This window comes from Bos indicus, chromosome 16, assembly GCF_029378745.1.
Source record: "Bos indicus isolate NIAB-ARS_2022 breed Sahiwal x Tharparkar chromosome 16, NIAB-ARS_B.indTharparkar_mat_pri_1.0, whole genome shotgun sequence".
Classification (NCBI taxonomy): domain Eukaryota; kingdom Metazoa; phylum Chordata; class Mammalia; order Artiodactyla; family Bovidae; genus Bos; species Bos indicus.
Window position 1 is genome coordinate 65,310,775 of NC_091775.1, and position 20,316 is coordinate 65,331,090.

The 20,316-nt window shown below is 43.0% G+C and overlaps 2 protein-coding genes across 9 annotated transcripts in view; one reads left to right on the forward strand and one right to left on the reverse strand.

The window, feature by feature from the left end:
• NMNAT2 (nicotinamide nucleotide adenylyltransferase 2) overlaps nt 1-6,287 on the reverse strand; it is a 217,444-nt gene extending 211,157 nt beyond the window's left edge. The window contains exons 1-3 of one of the 2 annotated variants that reach the window (XM_019976493.2): nt 6,065-6,287; nt 3,200-3,332; nt 1,656-1,731 (exon numbers count right to left, since the gene is read on the reverse strand). In XM_019976493.2, coding sequence (XP_019832052.1) covers nt 1,656-1,717 — 62 coding nt within the window. In that variant the 5' untranslated portion in view covers nt 1,718-1,731; nt 3,200-3,332; nt 6,065-6,287. The remainder of the gene's footprint in view (nt 1-1,655; nt 1,732-3,199; nt 3,333-6,064) is intronic. The other variant, XM_019976494.2, reaches the window with a different exon arrangement.
• Nucleotides 6,064-20,316, forward strand: part of SMG7 (SMG7 nonsense mediated mRNA decay factor) — an 86,152-nt gene continuing 71,899 nt past the window's right edge. For 6 of the 7 annotated variants that reach the window (XM_019976291.2, XM_019976294.2, XM_019976293.2 and 3 more), the window contains exon 1: nt 6,089-6,231. Coding sequence is in view for 1 of the 7 variants with exons in the window: in XM_019976292.2 (XP_019831851.1) it covers nt 6,203-6,231 (29 nt within the window). In the remaining 6 variants the exon portion in view is untranslated. Of the gene's footprint in view, nt 6,232-20,316 lie in introns of all 7 variants that reach the window. The other variant, XM_019976292.2, reaches the window with a different exon arrangement.

A 20,316-nucleotide genomic window follows, 5' to 3' on the forward strand; every position in this document is an offset into this window, starting at 1 on the left:
AAAATTTTCCCAAGATTGATTGATTCTACAAACATTTATGAGCATCCTTGTATCAGGCAACCTGCTGGGGGAGTGATAAACAGCAGTAAGCAAAAAACAGGTAGTGTCTGCACTTACAGAGTTTATAGCCAACTGGAGGCAACAGACATTGAATAAAGAATTACAAATATGACAAATGCCATGAAGAAGATGGGCAGGGTGCTATGGGAGTATGTAGTAGGTGTAGCTAGCCTAGCTTGATGGGGTGTAGGGCAGAGAAGACTTTTCCAAAGATGTTCTAGTTTAGGCTTGAAGCATAAGAAGGGAGAAAAGTTATATAAATAAGGAAACAGCTGGTGTAAAGGCTCTGAGTAGAAAAGAATACCACTTATTTAAGGACCTAAAGGAAGGTCACTGTGGGTAAAGTGCTGACTTCAGGAAATGTTAGAGAAAAGGCAGGCAAGGACCAGATCATGTAGGTCATCATAAGGACTGGGGACTTTATTCTAAGAGCAATGGAAAGCCAATGGAAAATTCAAGCCAAGAATTTAAAATAAAAACTTTAAAGATTAACATGGCTAAAATATAGACTAAAATATATATTAATTCACTAATTTCTTCTGGGACATGCTCTCATATCTTGTAATCCAATGATATTAAGGATTTTTATAAATGTGAGACAAACTATCTAGGTTTATAACATATAGAATTTTTCTGTGAATAGAAAACATCCTAGGATAGCTAAGCAAAGCAGAACAGTACTTGGGTACCTATCCATAATCAGCCTTGAAGTAACAAATGCATATCGTGAGCTGCTTTGCTTTTCATCTATATCACATTTTAACTTCAACTGAAAATGGAAGTGGTAAAATAATAAAGGCAGGGAAAAGAGGACTGTGTGCATGCGTATGAGCATGTGTGCACACGTGTGGTTTCCTATGGTTTTGAAGAAGAGCAGATTTATGACAGTATCAGTTTCATATTCTCCGTGCTCAAAAATAGTTGACTATGCTCCAGATATAAGGAAAGAGGTGACTATAAAATAGTGAAAAAATTGTTTTCCTTTTATTTGGGTGTTTTAAGGAAAAAAAAAGGCAGCTTCTGCGTAATACCACATATTTTGACATGAAATACATTGATTTTAGACTAGGGACCCCATGCTGGTTTCTGTAGTACAGTTCTTGGAGTAGTAAAGAAATCCATGAACACAAAGGCCTTTGGACAACATAAAGTATAAGAGGCCAAGGTTTTAATTTAATAGTCTTCAGTCTTCCCTATGGGCATTTCTTCCTGACTTCTCCAGATGGTCTACATCCATTAAAACAGCAGATAGGATTTTAAGGTGTAGTTCTTTACCAGAAGTGTTTTCTTACTGGGAGTTAAGAGAAACTCCTGAAGATTAATAAGATTTCCTTTGGGAATTATTAGGGGAGTGGAGGAGAGGGAGCAAGCTCTGACTACCACTGTCATCTCACTGTCTCCCAAACCAGAAGTTTCTTCTCTTAAATCTTGAACTGCAATGCTTCCTGACTGTTCTGGAGGCTCAGTGACTCCTTCTTGGAAATGAATGAATAAATTCACACTGTTTGAGAATAAATAAATTGTTTGAGAAAGGCTGCCAGTGAGTTTAATCAACTTGTATCCAACTCACTATTTGAAGAGAACGAATTACTCACTTGATTGAATCACTTAGTTCCACGTCTGAGGTGTGGTACTGAAGAGAAGGGCTCCTATACATTGTGTCCTTGAGTACTGCAATTGACAAATCATTCTCATCAAAATAGAAACACATTTATGAAGCATCTATTGTACACAAGATTTGTAAACAATCAGAATATGTAGGTTAATTATCAAAATAAATTAGTACTTGTTAAGGGTTCATGGAACAGGTGAGATGGGTATTATTAGTAAAAAGGAGGAGGCTTGCTATATATTAATTATCAGGTTACCAAAGCTCTGAGTAAATTCAATAGCAATGTTAAGAGTAGCTTCTTAGCAAGTACTTGGTGTCTGGTTGAAAACTGGCCACTCTATTTACTTGGGCAGAAGTGTGGTTATATTAAGCTGTTTTTAGTGATAAAAGGTTTTTTTTTTAAAGTTTCCACCCTCTGGAATCTGACTCATAATGTCCTGATACTGTATTCTTTTCTGAAATCAGAGTCGAGGACAAAGAAATCTATCTTCTAGCACTGAATGAGAATAAATTTGGGTGTGTGGTCAGATTTATGAGTATTATAGACAAAGACTGGATAACCTATTTTTTAAAAAAATAATTTTATGCTGCAGTTGTTCTATATTACTAGTTTTAGCTTGATAAAAGAGCAACAGGTCAAAAAAATTAACATTCATCAAATGCCAGTGTTGTATGTCAGGCACTCATATATTCATGAAAGTAAAAAGTGAAAGTCACTCAGTTGTGTTCACCTCTTTGTGACCCCATGGACTATACAGTCCATGGAATTCTCCAGGCCAGAATACTGGAGTGGGCAGCTGTTCCTTTCGCCAGAGAATCTTCCCAACCCAAGGATTGAACCCAGGTTTCCCACATTGCAGGTGGATTCTTTATCAGCTGCTGCTGCTGCTAAGTCACTTCAGTTATGTCCAACTCTGTGGGACCCTAGGTGAGCCACCATATATGCATACAGTTATCATTAAAGTTTACAGAAAGCCTGTGATAGGTAATGTTTCCTTTAATCAAGGAAAAAACTGAAGTTCAGAGACTGAGATGGAAGACTTGGGATGCACTCAGATCTGCTAGCTTATGATTTTTCCATAAAATCACTTAGGCATAAAGTGAAAAACTTAAGATTAGGTAGGATGAAACAAAATGAAACAGCTTGTCTTCTATAATTTCTTTTAGTTTCGATGTAACCTTTTCCGGCAGGGGGAACAAGGTGAATAATATTGCAGGAAGATGCTTGTATTCTACAAACCTGTTGATGGGGGCTAATAGAAAGAGACGAAATTGGAAAATGTACATTAAGCAATATATAAACTTGGATCATAATCTTTCTGAATCCTATTGACTTTAAAGTTACTTTCAAGATGGGTATCAATGTTCTATAATCTGTAAAGTGTAAATGTTACTATTCTATTTGGTTTGTAGAGACTCTAAAGCTATTGAAGAGTCTTGAAAAATTCTTAGGAAAGCTGCTATAAAATACAAAGAAGGCTTATGTGTCTGAACGTCATCAGCACACTTAAAGCACTTTCTTCTTACCTTAACTGCCGAACTCATAATATTGCATCCAAATCCCATCTCTATTCTCTGGTATCTCTACCAAAAGGTGGGTTCCTCCCAGACAGGGAACATGTCTCTTCCACAGTGGTATCCATAGTAACCTGGACAGTGTCTGAAATATAATAAATGTTCAGTAATAAACATTTGACTGGATAAACTGTTGACTGGATATAGGAGCCATAGACATAAAAGGTGCTAAAAGGGGGTGGTTGTTTTACATAATAAAATTTTTTATTCTGGTTAAGATCTTTAAAAAAATCTAACCAATAAATTTCAGAAAGGAAATCTATGGTATTTTAGGTACTGTGTGCCTACGTGCTCAGTCGCTTCAGACTCTGCGACCCTATGGACTGCAGACCGCCAGGCTCCTCTGTCCATGGTATTCTCTGGGCAAGAATACTAGAGTGGGTTGCTATTCCCTCCTCCAGGAGATCTTCCCGACCCACGGATTGAAGCCATGTCTCTTATGTCTCCTGCATTGGCAGGCAGATTCTTTACCGCTGAGCCACCGAGGAAACCCATTTTCAGTACTATGTAGCAATAATCTCCATCCTTGGGCTCGCAGGTTGAAGAAAAGTCGGATTCTAAACCAGAGATGAGAACAATCTTTCACTAGGTGTCTCTCTTTCCCATGAGTGGGCGGCCTCTTGGTGGGAGGAGGGACGATAGGGGGCATTGTACAGCTGCAATCAAACCGCGTGTCACACCACATCACAGTAGACGCTTGCAGCACAAGGGGGCATAGTTCAGTTTCTATTTCGTTAATGATAATCTCTCCTTGGGATTTAACTACAAGCAGCTTGCACTTTCATTTCCTCCAAACATACACATAGACATTGGTCCAGTCTTTTAATAGGATTTTGACAGTGCCTCTTCACCCAGCATGAAAGGATCAGGTATCCCAAGTCAAAAGAAAACAGCCCCTTAAAATTCTTATTTTAACCATGAAATGAGGCGGGCATTCCTGGAGGGGTTTATCCGTTACACATCCTAAAGTACTTTGGGTCAGCTCCATAATACCAATGGAAAATATAATTTGTAAAATGCTAAATAATTCTTTCAAATCACTAGGATAACAACTTCCCCAGCTACTTCTCACACTCCATATTATGAAGAACCCATTCGTTACTGGATTTTTTTTTTCTTTTTTGCCTCAAACCTGAGATAAAATACACATAATAAGCATTCAAAAAGATTGGGTCTAAGAATGAAAATCCATTTCCTAAGAAACCTTTCATTGGAACTTTGCGCGTGTCTGTTTTTCTTGACACTATCTTACCCAATGCGTTCCTCTCCAACCCAAAAGATACATAGTGATGAGTTCTGAAATACTGCAGACACACGACAGAAGGAAATTTGAAGAGGAGAAAGGAAATGGGACGTCTGCTTTTGATAAGCAAGTCCCGGGGACTCCCACTGCGGGGAGGCGTGCCTCTCAGAGGGATGGCGGCCCTGAACTTCGCACCGTGTCCCCTGTCCTAAGTGCTGGAAAAACCACTTGTCAGCCTTCCAAGATGAGTTCCCACCCCAACTCCGGCCTCCTCGTGACAGGAGATGGCTCGTGAAGGCAGAGCGGGGAACTCCCGAGGAGGCTCCGTCGCCGAGTGCGATTGTGGGGTGGGGTCTCGGGGATTTCTGTGAGGGGCCGACCCGCTGGGGAAAGTCGGCTGTCCCAGTCGGCAGAAGAGGGATCTCGGCAGTCGTGTGCCGTTCTCCTCCCTCAGGGACCCCGTCCTGGCGGGACCCCGCCTCCCAGAGCCCTCCCGGTGATGGGGAAACCCCTGGCCCGCCTCGCAGCCTAGCGCCGCCGCCTCGCCCAGTCGGCTCCAGCCCGCCGCCCACCAGCCTTCAGGCCCGGCATCTTTTTCGTAGGCCCGGCCCTCCCCGCGTCCGTCACCGAGAGGAAAACTATGGAGGCGGTTCCCGCCCGCAGGCGGGTGGAAAAGCCCATGGTGAATGCCTCGGGGTCTCCCCCATCGCTGCGGGAAAGGGAAAGGGGGGAGAAAATGAACCTCACTGCCCAGGAGAACTACCCGAATTCCCAACCTGGGGGAGGCCTTTATGATGGAAGAGAAGCCGAGGGGAAACCCTAGGCACTTTTCGGGGAATCCACTAAGCCAAGGGAGGGTCATTCAGCCTGCACACATTGGTTACTATGACAATACAGCTACAGCCTCCAGTTGCCTTGACAGCTGCTTATCCAATCCGATTGGTTTCTTTTCTCTCCATCCCTGGGCTCCACCCTAACCCCTCCAACAGTGTCCCTGCGTGCAGAGGGAGGGGCCCTAGAAAAGAGGAGGGGGTCCTTAGAGTCACTCTAGGGCGCGAGGGCGGACCAGAGACAAGGGACTGGGGGCCGGAACTGTAAGAGGAAGAGGCGCGTTTCCGGTCGGGAAGAGTGGAGGAAAGGAAAAAAGGAAGAGCCAAATCGGACGGAGTGGAAAGACGGGGGAAGACTTTGAGTGTAACTCCCGATTGATTTGGGCTCGATGTTCCCGGTGAGGCTGGGGTTGCCCCCTCGCGCGGGAGGAGAGGGGTGGGTTGGCCGGAAGCCGCCAAGCGCCTCCTGTGGGCCACTCAGCAGCCGCACAGGCGCCGCACGGCTAACTGATCCCAAGAGGGAGCCCTACACAGAGGCGGAAATCACCCGAAGGGACCGGCGCCGCTGAAATCTCGCGAGAGACCCCCCCCCCCACTTCCTTCCGCTGCTGTCCCTCTTTCCCCCGCCCCCATCCCTTCTCCCTTTCCCTCCCCCCTTCCCGGGTCGGAGTGTCCCTGCGCCCCAAGGGCCGGAGCAGCAGCGAGAGCAGCTTTCCCCGCTCCCTCCCACCTCGCCTTACTCACCCCCACCCCCCCGCCGAGCGAGGAGGAGCCGGAGGAGAGGAAGATGGCGGCGGCCGCCAGCACCCGTGGTGCCGCGGGGCCGCTCCGAGGAGCCTGAGAGACGCGCAGAGGCTTCGCGGAAAGACGCGGCGGCGGAGGATGAGCCTGCAGAGCGCGCAGTATCTCCGGTGAGTGTGGGGGCCGGCCCAGTACGGAGCCGGGGAGCGGGTCGAAGGTTGGGGGCACGGAGCAACAGACACAGAGGTGGTACGTCCGGGGTGGCGGGGGAGTTGCTGTGTCCTCTCTTTTCCCGGCTGGGAGGCGGGGGCTGCGAGAGCCTCGGCGGGAGGGGGCGGAGCGGGCACACTCTTGGGTGCCTATCCCCTCCGCGGGCCGGGCTGAGTTCCCGCGGAGCTGGCTGGTCTCGGTGCGGGGAAGGAGGTTAGGGAAGCGTGAGAACGTGTGTGTGTGCGCGCGCGCCCGGGGTCGCGGGCTCGCTGGCGAGTCGGGGCGGGGAGGCGCCCGGGGAGGCGGCGGCGACCCCGAATGGAGGTGGGTGTGGAGGGGTCTGATCCCGGCGGCGGGGAAACGTGGTGTGGTTGTGGGGCTGGAGCGATGGCTGGGGAGAAGGCCAGGTGGAAGTCTGCACACCTGGGGTGTGTGGGGAGGCCTAGAGGAGGGGGAGGCCGCCGGAAACTGGAGTTTGTTCATCGTTCTGGGGTTGGAAGTACTGAGAAATAATGTCATCCTTAGTTAGTTGGTGGGGTGGGAGTAGGGGGCATAGGGAAGGGAATGGATGAGGAAGTGAAGAAAGAAGGAGGTACTACGGCCGGGGTTGGATTCCCCAGAAGAAACTGGGTTAGAATCTGTCGGAAGATACCATTCGGAGAGTAGTGTAGATCCATTAAGAGTGGTGTAAAGAACTTGTATGTCGAGGTAGAGTGACGCATGGGTGCAGAGTGTGAGAATGTGATGTGTATCAGGGGAGGGTTTAGGGGGCGATTAATACACACTGGAGAAGGAAGATGCAGATTGGAACCAAGTACATGGTGGCGAGAGCGTATTGCACCAGCTATTGTGCAGCTTGGAAGGTTCCATGGAAGCAGAATAAGAGCTTGAAGGTAGAGATAAACGGGGGTCAAGATCCTGATGGCACAGGAAAATGAGATTGTTAAGAACCTAAGACTAAATGGGGAGTTGCTACTGCTTAGAAAAGGGGAAGGGAGACCCTGAAACAGGTCTTTTTGTCTTTCAGTAGCAAAACTAAGAATGGCAAACTTATGGTAAAATGATTTAAAAAGTGGTTTCATACCTTGTGGAGGAGGGAATTGGATGGGGTAGTAGTCTGAAATGAGCAGAAAAGTCATTTTAGCCATTTAGTGAAGTGAAAGTATTGGTGTGGGAGTGGATCCCTGCAAGAAAAGGTTTGTAGTTAAGTGCTACATGAGGGTAGCTATTCTGCTTTTGAAAGTAGTAATCGTTTTATTAAGCGGAGTGTGTAGAGAAGGTTGAGATCTTTCAAGTATGGTGGAATGCCTGAGTTTAACTGACAGCATGTATGCCCAATGACTGCATGGTAGGTAGGTGGAATTATAGGGGTATTTCAAGGTCCTTTTTCTCCTTTATTATCCCTTTGTTGTTTAACATATCAGATAAGCTTAATAAATACAACCGTGGTGAAGATGTATGACAGATGCTGTAAAGGAGAGATATGGAAACTGTCAGGACAGTCCTTAATTTTAAGGAATTTGCAGGTTAGTATGTATTAGGCAAGTAAACTATGGTAAGGATCATAAAGGATAACAAGTGTCACCAGTCCAAAGGCAGAGTATTCGAGCAATTGGGATGAATCAGGAAAAGCTTCCTTTGTTTATTTCCTCATTCATACACATGATTCATCAGTCATTTTGGTGATCACCTATATGAGAGGCATTGTACTAACTACTAAGAGTATAAAAGTAAGACTCCACCCTCCTCTTACAGAGTTTGCAGTTTGCTAGGCTTCAAGGAGAAAGCAGCACTTAAATTGGACCTTAAGGATAAACAGTGTTCTGAGAAGTGTGGATTGCGAAGGAGGAATCCATATGAAGGAGACTGAGCAGAGATATATAGAAAGGAGGATTGGGCTCTGGGGGAAGTACTCAGTCCAGTTAAACAGAAGTATAAGGTGATGCAGCTGGAAAAATTTAACAGTTTCATAGATTAAGTTTGACCCCTTCTTTTTACAGATGAAGAGAGCATAGCCCCCAAAAGTTAAAATTATTGAGGATCATATAATTGATTTGTGGAAGCTAAAACTCAAATATAGGTCTTCTGACTCCAGACCAGCTATGCTGTGTTCAGCATATCTGAATTTACCCATTCTTTCCACAGATATGTCTTGAGAGGTTGCTGTATTCTAGGCACTGAGGATTCAGTGGTGAATGATTAACAGTGAACATGGGAAAGTATTTGCTGATGGAAAGATGCAACAAATAAACATAGGAACAGATAAATATGTTTACCAGGTGGTGATAAGTACTAGCAAGAAAAATAAAGTAAGACAGGGATGTGCTGTTTTATATAGACAGGGTGGTCAGGGAAAGTCTATTTGATTAGGTGCCCATAGAGAAAAATCTTGACTACTTCGACCTTTAGTGTATCATTAAAATGAGTGGACAATGGAGACTCTGAGAGGGTTTGTTTAGAAGGGAAATCACATGTTCATAGCTTTGTATTAGGAAGGTGCATCTGTGTGGTGGGCAGTTAAGGACCAGAAATAAGGTGGTGTCAGTGAGACTGGAAAGGTATGGTGAAAAGCAGATCGGGAGAGTGGTGGTATTTTTTTTTTAATGATGATGAATGATGTTTGAAAAGCCCAGTTTTTAAAAATATTTATTTATTTGGCTGCACTTGGTCTTTGTTGCGATCTTGTTCCCTGACCAGAGTTCTAACTCAGGCTCCCTGCAGTGGGAGCTCGGAGTTTTAGCCACTCGACCACCAAGGAGGTTCTGTGGTGGTATTTTTAGTGGGAAGATCAGTTGGCTTTGAGAGGCTTCTATGTTAATGTATCTTGTGTTTTTAAAGTTAGCATGGTAAGGAAGACTTATCCTTGGGTTGTAGAATCAATAGTAGACACCTGGTAATGAATTTAGTTTTTTAAAGAAGGGAGAAAAGAATAAGAGTGAACACAGGTTAAAATAGCCTAAATTTCCCAGCTAAAGTTGAACAGGCAAAATTGAATAGGCGTAGGACCTGAAATCACATAAAGATTCCTGAAAGCCAGTCTTTTCTCAGTCTTGCTCATCTGTCTTAAGTAAATAAAAGCAAATCTTAGGGCTAATAGTTGACAGAGATGAGAAGAGGTGATAAAATAAGACTTGCACCAGCCAGAATTTCCCTCTTTCTCTTCTTTAGATACTCACTGCATTTGAAGTGTGCTGGTAACTAGTGGTTACCAGTCGGGATGGAGTGGGATGCAGTATAGGGGTGGAAGAGTGGGAGGTATGAACTATTGGGTGTAAGAGAGACTCAAAGATGTATTGCACAACATGGGAAATGTAGCCAGTATTTTATAATTACTGTAAATGGGCAGTAACCCTTAAACATTGTATTAAAAATTAAAAAGAAAATCTGCTGTGAGAGTCTAGAGAATGTCTTCAGGGAAGCATTATATTCACTTTCTTTCCTTTGATGACTGTGGAACCATTGGTTTTTATAGACAACCTGGGGAGGATGCTGAGTGAGTGTGGCTGTGAGTATAGCAGTTATTCTTTGTGACTTTCATTTTAGGAAGAGTGTTGGTGTCTACCTTTGTCAGTGGTGTAAGACCATGACTGGGCAGTCTTTAGACTGTACAGCTACAGGTCTTCCTCATGTAGATGAAAATTAGTTTTGTCTCAGCTGAATTAATTTGTCAGAGTAAATGAGTTGGTGTTGAAATGGTGGGGTGGTGGCAAATCAGGGGATAAGGTGGCAGTTTCAAAAGAGTGAGAAGTGAGGATATGAGGTAAGAAGCCTCAGTAAGACAAAGAGAGGGAAGTCAGCATCACGGGGACTGAAGTAGTCTTGAGTTGTAGAAATAGTGTGCAGATGAAAGCAAAGATAAGCCTGTCCTCTGTATGGGTGATGTTCTGGGCAAGACAGAATGATGACTCTTTTTTGTTGTTAAAAGGGGAAGGGAGTGTCACTTTTTAAAATAGACCAATTAGAGTCCTATCCAAATGATTAAGTTGAGAATACATTTTTATATTTTATAAAAACAAATGGTCTTAAATATGGGGCTTTCAGACTGAATAACACTGGAAATTTAATACTCAAAGAATTCAGTGTTTTCTTTTTTGATTTATGACAAAATGGAAAGATGTTTAAAGACTTTGCCATCTTTGTTGAATAAAAGAAAAAGGTGTATTGAATATAGTTCATTTGAGAAGGGTAGGCGAGGGTGAGAATAGGCCATAGAGGAGACAGTAGGTGAGGTATGATATGCTTTAAAAGAATAACGTTCGAAAGAATAGAAATACGGAAATTAACATGTCAAGGTTGGAAAAATGGAGCTGGGTAAGACTATGCCAAAGCCTTTGATTGTGTGGATGACAATAAACTGTGGAAAATTCTGAGAGAGATGGAAATACCAGACCACCTGACCTGCCTCTTGAGAAACCTATATGCAGGTCAGGAAGCAACAGTTAGAACTGGACATGGAACAACAGACTGGTTCCAAATAGGAAAAGGAGTACGTCAAGGCTGTATGTTGTCACCCTGCTTATTTAACTTACACGCAGAGTACATCATGAGAAACGCTGGGCTGGAAGAAGCACAAGCTGGAATCAAGATTGCCGGGAGAAATATCAATAACCTCACATATGCACATGACACCACCCTTATGGCAGAAAGTGAAGAGGAACTAAAAAGCCTCTTGATGAAAGTGAAAGAGGAGAGTGAAAAAGTTGGCTTAAAGCTCAACATTCAGAAGACGAAGATCATGGCATCTGGTCCCATCACTTGATGAGAAATAGATGGGGAAACAGTGTTAGACTTTATTTTTGGGGGCTCCAGAATCACTGCATATGGTGATTGCAGCCATGAAATTAAAAGACGCTTAACTCCTTGGAAGAAAAGTTATGACCAACCTAGATAGCATATTGAAAAGCAGAGACATTACTTTGCCAACAAAGGTCTGTCTAGTCAAGGCTATGGTTTTTCCAGTGGTCATGTATGGATGTGAGAGTTGGACTATAAAGAAAGCTGAGCACCGAAGAATTGATGCTTTTGAACTGTGGTGTTGGAGAAGACTCCCTTAGACTGCAAGGACATCCAACCAATCCATTCTAAAGGAGATCAGCCCTGGGTATTCTTTGTAAGGAATGATGGTAAAGCTGAAACTCCAGTACTTTGGCCACCTGATGCGAAGAGTTGACTCATTGGAAAAGACTCTGATGCTGGGAGGGATTGAGGGCAGGAGGAAGAGGGGACGACAGAGGATGAGATGGCTGGATGGCATCACCGACTTGATGGACGTGAGTTTGAGTGAACTCTGGGAGATGGTGATGGGCAGGGAGGCCTGGCATGCTGCGATTCGTGGGGTCGCAAAGAGTCGGACGTGACTGAGTGACGTGATTGAACCGAACTGAAGTATTAAAGTACCAGACAGGGAGGACATCATTAAAGTTGTTTTGGAAGATGAGTACATAGAATAATCATAGCCATAGGGAGTATCAGGTCAAATCTGGTTGTAAAAGGTGGCCACTGGAGCTTCTGCCCGACACCTACTGTGGTTGTGGGAGGCAACTGTTCCCTCTGTCTTCCCTCCAATAGTCTCCTTTGTTTTTTTTGTCTTTAATTTCTTTTTATGCTGAAGGTTTTCCAGTGGCATCCACTTGAAGTTGATCCCTGGTGTTAGACCACTTCACAGGAAAGGACTACAGCTTACCTGTTTTGTAGAAATTTTCTGAATAATACTTCTATGGGTGGAGAGGTGCATTCCAGTAGCATTTTCTTTGTCAGAAACTTTGTTACCAGAAGGAGGGATATACAGCAGCCACAAGGTTTTTTTCTGAGATAGCAGAGAAATGATTGTCATTTAAATACTAATTAAAACATCCAATATGTTGTAAGATCAACTTTGTCACTTTAAACCTTGAGACAGAGGGAGATAAAGGGAATGGATGAGACTGGATAAAGCAGCAAGCAGAGTCTTTTTCTAGCCTGGAGAGGAGAACTAGGTCATGGGATCTTTTGGGGGAAATACGAATACTAAATAGGGTGGGCTCCAGATTCTGGAAGAATCTGGTAATGCAGGACTGGATATTCACTGTCCCTGGAAGGCTCAAGAAGTTCTCTAGCATGTACTGATGCTAATTCATATGGTCAAGAAGTCTTCCCCTTACCCATTCACCCACCCCCCCACTCTCATGCTGAAGATTTAAAATAGCATTGGTCCCAGAGATACAGCCAAATGTGGCTGATTTACCAAAAGTGGTAAAATTGTTTGAAAAAAATTACCCTCTCACATCTTATAAGTCTATTTTTTGTTGCAGTAGTGTCAATAGCATTTTACCTACTTGGGTATTAACTGGCTAAATTATTCTGGCAGTTAATTTCTGCTTTACTTGTGGTTTCAGTTGGACTCAAAATGTATACTTCCTGTTCCAGCCTGTGTTTCATTGCTTTCTAACAGCTGCTCTGTTTTACCTTCATGGTCCATGAAGCACTTGCTGAGTTTTTGTTTTTTCTTTTAAGATATGTTATATTAAGATCTGGACCCTCTAGTGTAGCAAGTTTGTCATGAGGCAATTTTGGGATGGATGAGAGTTCAGACTTAAAAAGGGCTGTTTTGTTGTATGGTGGAGAAATAGCATTTGTAGCCCGCAACTGCATCTCTAACCCTGGCTAGCCTTTCAGATTTCTGTTACTGGTGGCATGAATAAGTACCTGAAAGTTTAGGTGGGTTTGTTTAACTGATCTTTTTCAGAGAATAGACTATTAAGCAAATGTCTTCTGGATAGTGGATTGTTCATCTGTATGTGGGTATTTTGGCAGGTGGTTATCACATATTGCCATTTAATTTTGTAATCAAGCTGTATTTGAATTGTGAATAGACTTGTCAATGGCCTGAGAAGTTACAACTTAGAAGGACTTAATCAACAGTTACCTAAAAATACCGTGGTGGCATTTTCGCCAGCATGTCACACTGTAAGGGAAAAGTTGTAACCAGCTCCTTTCTTGTTAACAGGTAAGCGGAGCTGTTTAGACAGATTGTTTTCACCTTCCCTGAGGCCCAGTTTTTAAGTGTAGGTGACTATGTTAAGAAAAACGTTATGATTCTCCGGTAGACTAGGTAACAGTTTTGCTCAGGGTTGTGCTGTAGATAATTCCTTGTGGGGAGCAATTCTGTGCATCATGGGATGTTTAACAGCATCCTTGTCCTCTCCCCACTAGATAACAGTATCATTCAACCCCATTCGTGACGACCAAAAATGTTTCAGCACATCGCCAAAAGTTCCCTGTGGGTGCAGATTCACTTAGGTTTATTTTTTCCCACCTCCTTCAAACCGCAGGTTACAAATAAGGCTAAGGCTTCTCCTAGCAGTTTGGTTTTAGGTAGTAATAGGCCAGTTACCATGTTTAGATTTTACCTATATAAACCTGTACAAGTTTTAAATGTATTTATTTAAAAATTGTGTTTTATTTTACTGATAATTACTGAATACTAATGTGCAGATCACAATTATAGGGGCTTTGCCTCTGGGAAATTCAAAGATACTAGAGAAAGGTTATTAGTGAGTGAATTGGTAAGTGCTACAATAAACACATACTGTGCAAGTTTAAGGGAAAGAAACTTTATTCGAATAGAGTTGGGATGAGGAAGGTATCTTGAAGGAGGTGAGATTTGGTCTGGGTTTTTGAATATGGTTGGGACTTGTAAAAGTAGATATTGGTTAAATTGACATTTCAGGCAAGAAGAACATCTTATGTCTCCTTTATTCCAAATACATTTTAAAAAATTTTATTAACTCATTCAGTGTGTAACGTTAGAATTCTAGCCAGGCCTTTCTAAGTTTTCTGTTATGGACAGAGAATTAGACATATGTGAAGTGTTAGTTCTGAAGACTTGGTGGCTGGGAGAGGTCTTGAAAAGGGAAAAGCAATTTGGCAGTGGGGTCCTGCAGAATCCCTTCCTTGATTCTGTTCTTGATTATGTATTACTCCCTCTAGAACCTTATTTCAGATGTGCTGTGTTCCTTCTTTTAATCTTTTTAATCACTGCCTTTACTAGTTTTCTGTTTCGTGGACCAAACACAGCTTTCTCTTAAAAGTTCTTGCCTGTTCCCGTTTTCCCTTTAAGCTCTGTCCGTCCTTGATTTTCTTTAATGTAACAATTTCAAGTTTGCCCTGTACTATGTTTTTCCTTTTGTTTACCATCTTCTTTACCTTAATCCCTTGTAATACAGCCATTTCTCCTTAGCACTTTGTTGGATTTGACCTTTCCAAAGGTGCCAGAGACCTAATGGCCAGATTCACCCATTGGTTGCTTTCCTCTCTCACACACTCAGACTTTTGCTTTCCTTTTCCTCAGTCTTTCTGTGTTCTTCTCTTATCTGTCCATCCATCCCATCAGTAAACATTCAGTTTGGACCCAGATATATCCCAGATCTCTGGAGGATGAGATGAGAATATACTCCTAAGTGGTTTCTACCAGGCCGCATAGGAGCTTCCCAGGTGGTGCTGGTGGTAAGGAACCCACCTGCTAGAGGTGTGGGTTCAGTCCCTGGGTGGAGAGGGATGCCTGGAGGAGGCACGGCAGCCCCGCTGCAGTACTCCTTCCCAGAGAGTCCCATGGGTTCAGGAGCCTAGTGGGCTGCAGTGCATAAGGCTGCAAAGAGCCAGAAGCGACTGGAGCACCTAGCACACGCGCGCACCTGGCCCACAGGTAAGTACACAGCTACCACGTAGTTCTTAGCTGCTATGATGCACACTCTGGGGCCTTAGGGGAACTTGGTGAGCTCTGTGTGTTTTAGTGCTGAGATTATGATTACCCTACCTCTTATTTTACTTTCCTGGTCCGCCTCAACCCACTTGGGACAAAACGAAAGGCATAGCCCTACTCCTCTGTTTCCTTTCAACGTTCTTTTTCCCCTCAGAAATCGCAGTACTTTTGCGTCTTTCATCATCATTGTTTAAAACCTGTCAAGCACCTACTTAATATACTCCTATGTCCTGTGGAGACAGATTGGTGAAAGAGACCACGCCTGCCGTTCACAGAGCTTATAAACTAATGCAACAGGCATAAACACACAAAAATGCAGAACAAAGTGCAGTTGGGCACAGTGCTTTATTGTGGTCTCTGGGACACAACTGCCTGTTCTCAGAGCACGGGTCTACCACTTACAGCTGTGCTGCCTTGGGCAACCTGCTGAAGTTTCCTATATCTCAGTTTCCACATCTGAAAAGGGAGGATAGTTAACAGCATCTATCCCTTGGAGTTATAAAGGTCAAGTGAGTTCAGTGTAAAGTGCTTGGGATAGTTCTGGCATACGTAAGCGTATAAGTTTTAGCTATGTATGATGCCTGAAAATTAGCCCCTGGCACTGACTAATCTGATAATTTTTCACCACTGCCTTCTGGCCATTCCTCATTTTAGAAGTCTTTCTGTCATAGCAAACTGAACACGCTTAAAGGTAAACTCTTGCTCCTACCGTTCTCTCCCCGACCCCCATGCTTTCTCATTCTTCTCCATTCATGCTGCCACTCCCCATCTTCCCAGTCAGGTTTAAAACCTGGCAGTCATCTTTGAGTTCTCCCAGTTTTCCTCACCCTCTTCCACACATAAACCGATTTGGAAAGTGTTGCCTTCCTGTTGTCTGCTCTCTTCATTTCCAGCACTGTCGGTTTATATGCATACTCTTGAAACAGTCTTCATGTGATACCTAGCCCTGCAATTCTCGCAAGTAGCAAGAAGAAAGCACTGACTTCGGCTTTTTAAGCACTGCCCACTACTTTCCGTTTTTGAACTAACAGCATCTCTGGGTGTTGATTTCTTTGTCTTTAAACTGGACGTTGATCTCATAAAATTGTGGGCAGTGTTTTTAAAAAGCAGATTTATGTATGTTTACTAAATTATGGTTCTCCTTCAGGCCCTATCACCTGTCCCCTTGCCAGTTAATCCTTTGCGTTGCTTCTGTGTTATTATTCCTGAAAAGCATTTGTATGTGGCTTTCCCAAATGCTGCAGCTCCTAGTTCAGCATTCTTGCCCTTCCATAAAGTGACCCTCATCTACCTCTGCCACATGGTATCTCCTTACTTTTTGAAAAGAATCAGCCACCCTAAGCCAGAGTAATCTACTCATTGTCTTCTAAACATCGTTTATCCACTCCTGCTTTAATCTATCTTCCAAAGCCATTTCACTTGTAGGAGGTACTATCCTCCACTCTCAGGTTTCACCTTCTCTGTGAAAATTTCTTGTCCACCCTGGTGATTTCTGCAGTCATTGACTTTTTGTAGCATTTCATGTCTTTCAGTCATCTGGTACATACAATTTCTTAAATTTGTAAAGACCTGTTTTTTTTTTAATATAAGTGAATTGTCTCTGTGGTGAGACACATTTAGATAGGGATCATGTCTCAGCAGTTTTTGAATGCACAATGTACATAACGGGTTTTAAATAGTTTTTATGCTTCTGTTTCATTTTTGCAAAACATTTATGGAATACTTATGAATGCCAGTGCTAGACTCTAAGAATATAAAAGCAAATAAACTGAATTTTGATCTTGAGGCTAGTGGTCTCCTGGGGGAGAATGTTGCACAGGTATTTCAATATACAGTTGGTCCTCTGTACATGTGGGTTCCCCACTGGCAGATACAGCCAACTGTGGATGGAAAATATGGGGGGGGGGTTGGAATTTCAGAAAGTTGAGAAAGCAAAATGTGAATTTGCCAAGCACAGGCGACTGTGTACATAGTATTTACATTGTATTAATAGCTATTTACATAGCATCTGGGCTTCCCTGGTGGCTCAGTGGTAAAGAATCCGCCTGCCTGCCGAGCAGGAGACACAGCTTCAGTCCCTGGGTCGGAAAGATCCCTTGGGGAAGGAAATGGCAACTCACTCCAGAATTCTTGGCTGGCAAATCCCATGGACAGAGGAGCCTGGTGGGCTACAGTTCATGGGTCACAAAGAGTCAGACATGATTTAATGACTAGACAACATAGCATTTACGTTGGATTAGGTATTCTAAGTAATCTAAAGATGATTTGAAATATACAAGAGGATGAGGATGATGTGCAAAAGCTGTATGTAAGCACTACACCATTTTATTAATATATAAGTGACTTGAGCATCTGGGGATCATTCCCCTCTGATACTGAGGGGTATTTACATGTGGTAAATACCAAGGTAAATGTTTTCAAGGGATGCCATGAGTATACTGAAAGTGAAAGTGAAGTTGCTCAGTCCTGTCCGACTCCTTGCAACCCCATGGACTGTAGCCTACCATGTTCCTCCATCCATGGGATTTTCCAGGCAAGAATACTGGAGTGGGTTGCCATGCTGAGGGAGGTTGAATTTTTACTGCCTGGGAGTTCAGAGAAAGCTTCTGGAGTTGAACCCTTGAGCTCAGTCTTAAAGGTTGAGTAGGGTTAGTCAGGTGAACAAAGTGCAGCAGGCAGAGAGGAACAGAATGAGTATATGCTTGGGAACAGTGTGTTGGAGGAACTCTAAATCTCATTCTGTGTTTCCTTTGGGAGTTTGACGTTCTCTTTCAATAAACTTGGTCATTAGTCTTGCAGGAGTAATTTATATTTAGGTGGCTGGTGTTTGTTGTATATGTTTCTACCATAATATGAAGACAAAAGAGAAATTTTTGTTATGCTTCTAGTACTTCCTTTGATATACATAAAGATTTAAATTTCCTTTCCGTAATTTTGAAAGTCATCTCATCTTAGGCAAAAATTAGTTATGTGGAACATCATAAAATTATTATGTAGGGGAAAGTTTTAGTGAATACCTGTAATTCTGAAAATAACTTTGGGTGGATAGGATTTACATTATAGTCTCCTTACCTGTTGAGATCAGATATGGAAAGGAAGTGAAGGAGAGGGAAAGAGTTCTGTAGCGTTGGCGGGAGGGGGGTGAGGGTAGAGATCGGAATATTAAATACAGTATCTTTGGATTTAACTTTTTCAAGTCTGTCTTTCTAAAAATAAGGTAGACCCTTTTTGATGACTAACATCTTGTTCTCACTGTTCTTGATGGCATTTCCCTTCTGTAGTGTCTGTCTCAAGTGAGAAGCATCATTCTAAAATCCATTGTATTTAAAGAATTGCTGTATTGATGCATTAATATTCTCAGTCTGTTTCCAAAAACTCCATGGGCTCACTGACTGCACTGAGTCCTTTGTCCATCTCTTCTCTTCCCAAAGGCCTAGTATTTCAGTGCTTAGTTGGAATACAGTATATTAGAATATGTTTTGCTACTGCTGTTGCTGCTGCTGCTAAGTCGCTTCAGTCGTGTCCGACTCTGTGCGACCCCATAGACGGCAGCCCACCATGCTCCGCCGTCCCTGGAATTCTCCAGGCAAGAACACTGGAGTGGGTTGCCATTTCCTTCTCCAGTGCATGAAAGTGAAAAGTGACAGTGAAGTCGCTCAGTCGTGTCTGACTCTTAGCAACGCCATGGACTGCAGCCCACCAGGCTCCTCCATCCATGGGATTTTCCAGGCAAGAGTACTGGAGTGCGGTGCCATTGCCTTCTCTGTTGCTACTACTGCCTCTTAATTATTTAGTTTTTCATCAGGCAACAACTTAACCTGATTTTCTTTGAGATACTTTGTGGTGATGAAATGTAGATAATCAGTAAAGTGCAACTAGAAGATGATATTCCAAGAAAAAATCAATTAGAGGTATGCTTCAAAGGAAAAGTGAGTTAGAGGTATGCTTACTTGAAGACTTACTTGTTGGTGGTAGAAAAAGATAAAAAGCATAGTGTTAAGAGAACCACCATAGGATGAATTTGGGTATAGAGCGTTTCTTAGGGCATCTGTAAAGTTGTGCACTTCCGCACACATACACAGTTTGAGTTCTTGTGTTGCAGGCGTACAGTCACCCTACCATGCAGGGCTGTGTAGCCTTTCAGTTTATTTGTATATTAACCTTCCTATACTTGTATATACATATGAATGTATATAGTTTTAACATCAGGGATTGGGCTAAATCATATAGTTTTTTTAATTTTTTTTCACTGAACATTGTATCAAAGATGTGTTCATAATTATATGTCTATAACATCATTGGAAACCTCAGCATGCTGAAAATTATAGGAGTGACATAATTTTCTAAGCTGATTTCCTAACAATGAAAAAGTATGTTGTTTCCAGTGCTTTATTATTATTTAAAAAAACACTAATGAGCATCCTGGTGCGTACACACGACTGACAGGGTAGCATGTTTAACATATGTTAACTGTGGTGGGCAGAACAATGAGCCTCCCAAAAGACATCTACATCCTGGTCCCCCATCCCTGTGGAATATATTATGTTATGGGGGCAGGATTGAGATTGCTAATCAGCTGATTTTAAAATAAGGAGATTATCATGGATTATTTGGTGGGCCCCGTATAATCACAAAAACCCTTTAACTGTGGAAGAAAGATGCAGAAGAGTCAGAACCAGAGAGAAAGAGCATCCTGTTGGAATGAAGCAGGTCACACACCAAAGAATGCAGGTGGTCTCAAGAACCAGGAAGAAGCACAAACTCAGGTTCTTCCCTAGAACCTCCAAAAAGCTGCATAGCCGTGGTTATACCTTGTTTTTGCTTTACTGAGACTCACTTAGGCTTCTAACTTTCGGACATTATATAAGAGAATAAAATTCGTGTTGTTTTAAGCCACTGATTTTGTGCTAATACATGACAGCAGCAGTAGGGAGACAGTACATGGTGGATAGTGCCAAAAGGTACCAGAAAGGTTTGTACAGTTTGTGTCTGTGCGCTCAGTCATGCCCAACTCTTTGCAACCCCATGGACTGTAGCCCACCAGGCTCCTCTGTCCATGCAACTCTCCAGGCAAGAATACTGGAGCAGGTTGCCATTTCCTTCTCCAGGGGATCTTCCGGACCCAGAGATCAAACCATAGTCTCTTGCATAGTCTGCATTGGTAGGTGGCTCCTTTACCACTGTGCCACCTGGGAAGCAGTACAGTTTATTCTGGCCCCAGGTAACTTTTTCTGTATGTGCTCACCAGTATTGAAGATTTCACATATTGATATTTCACCTTTTTTTGAAGCAGATTCTTTGATGT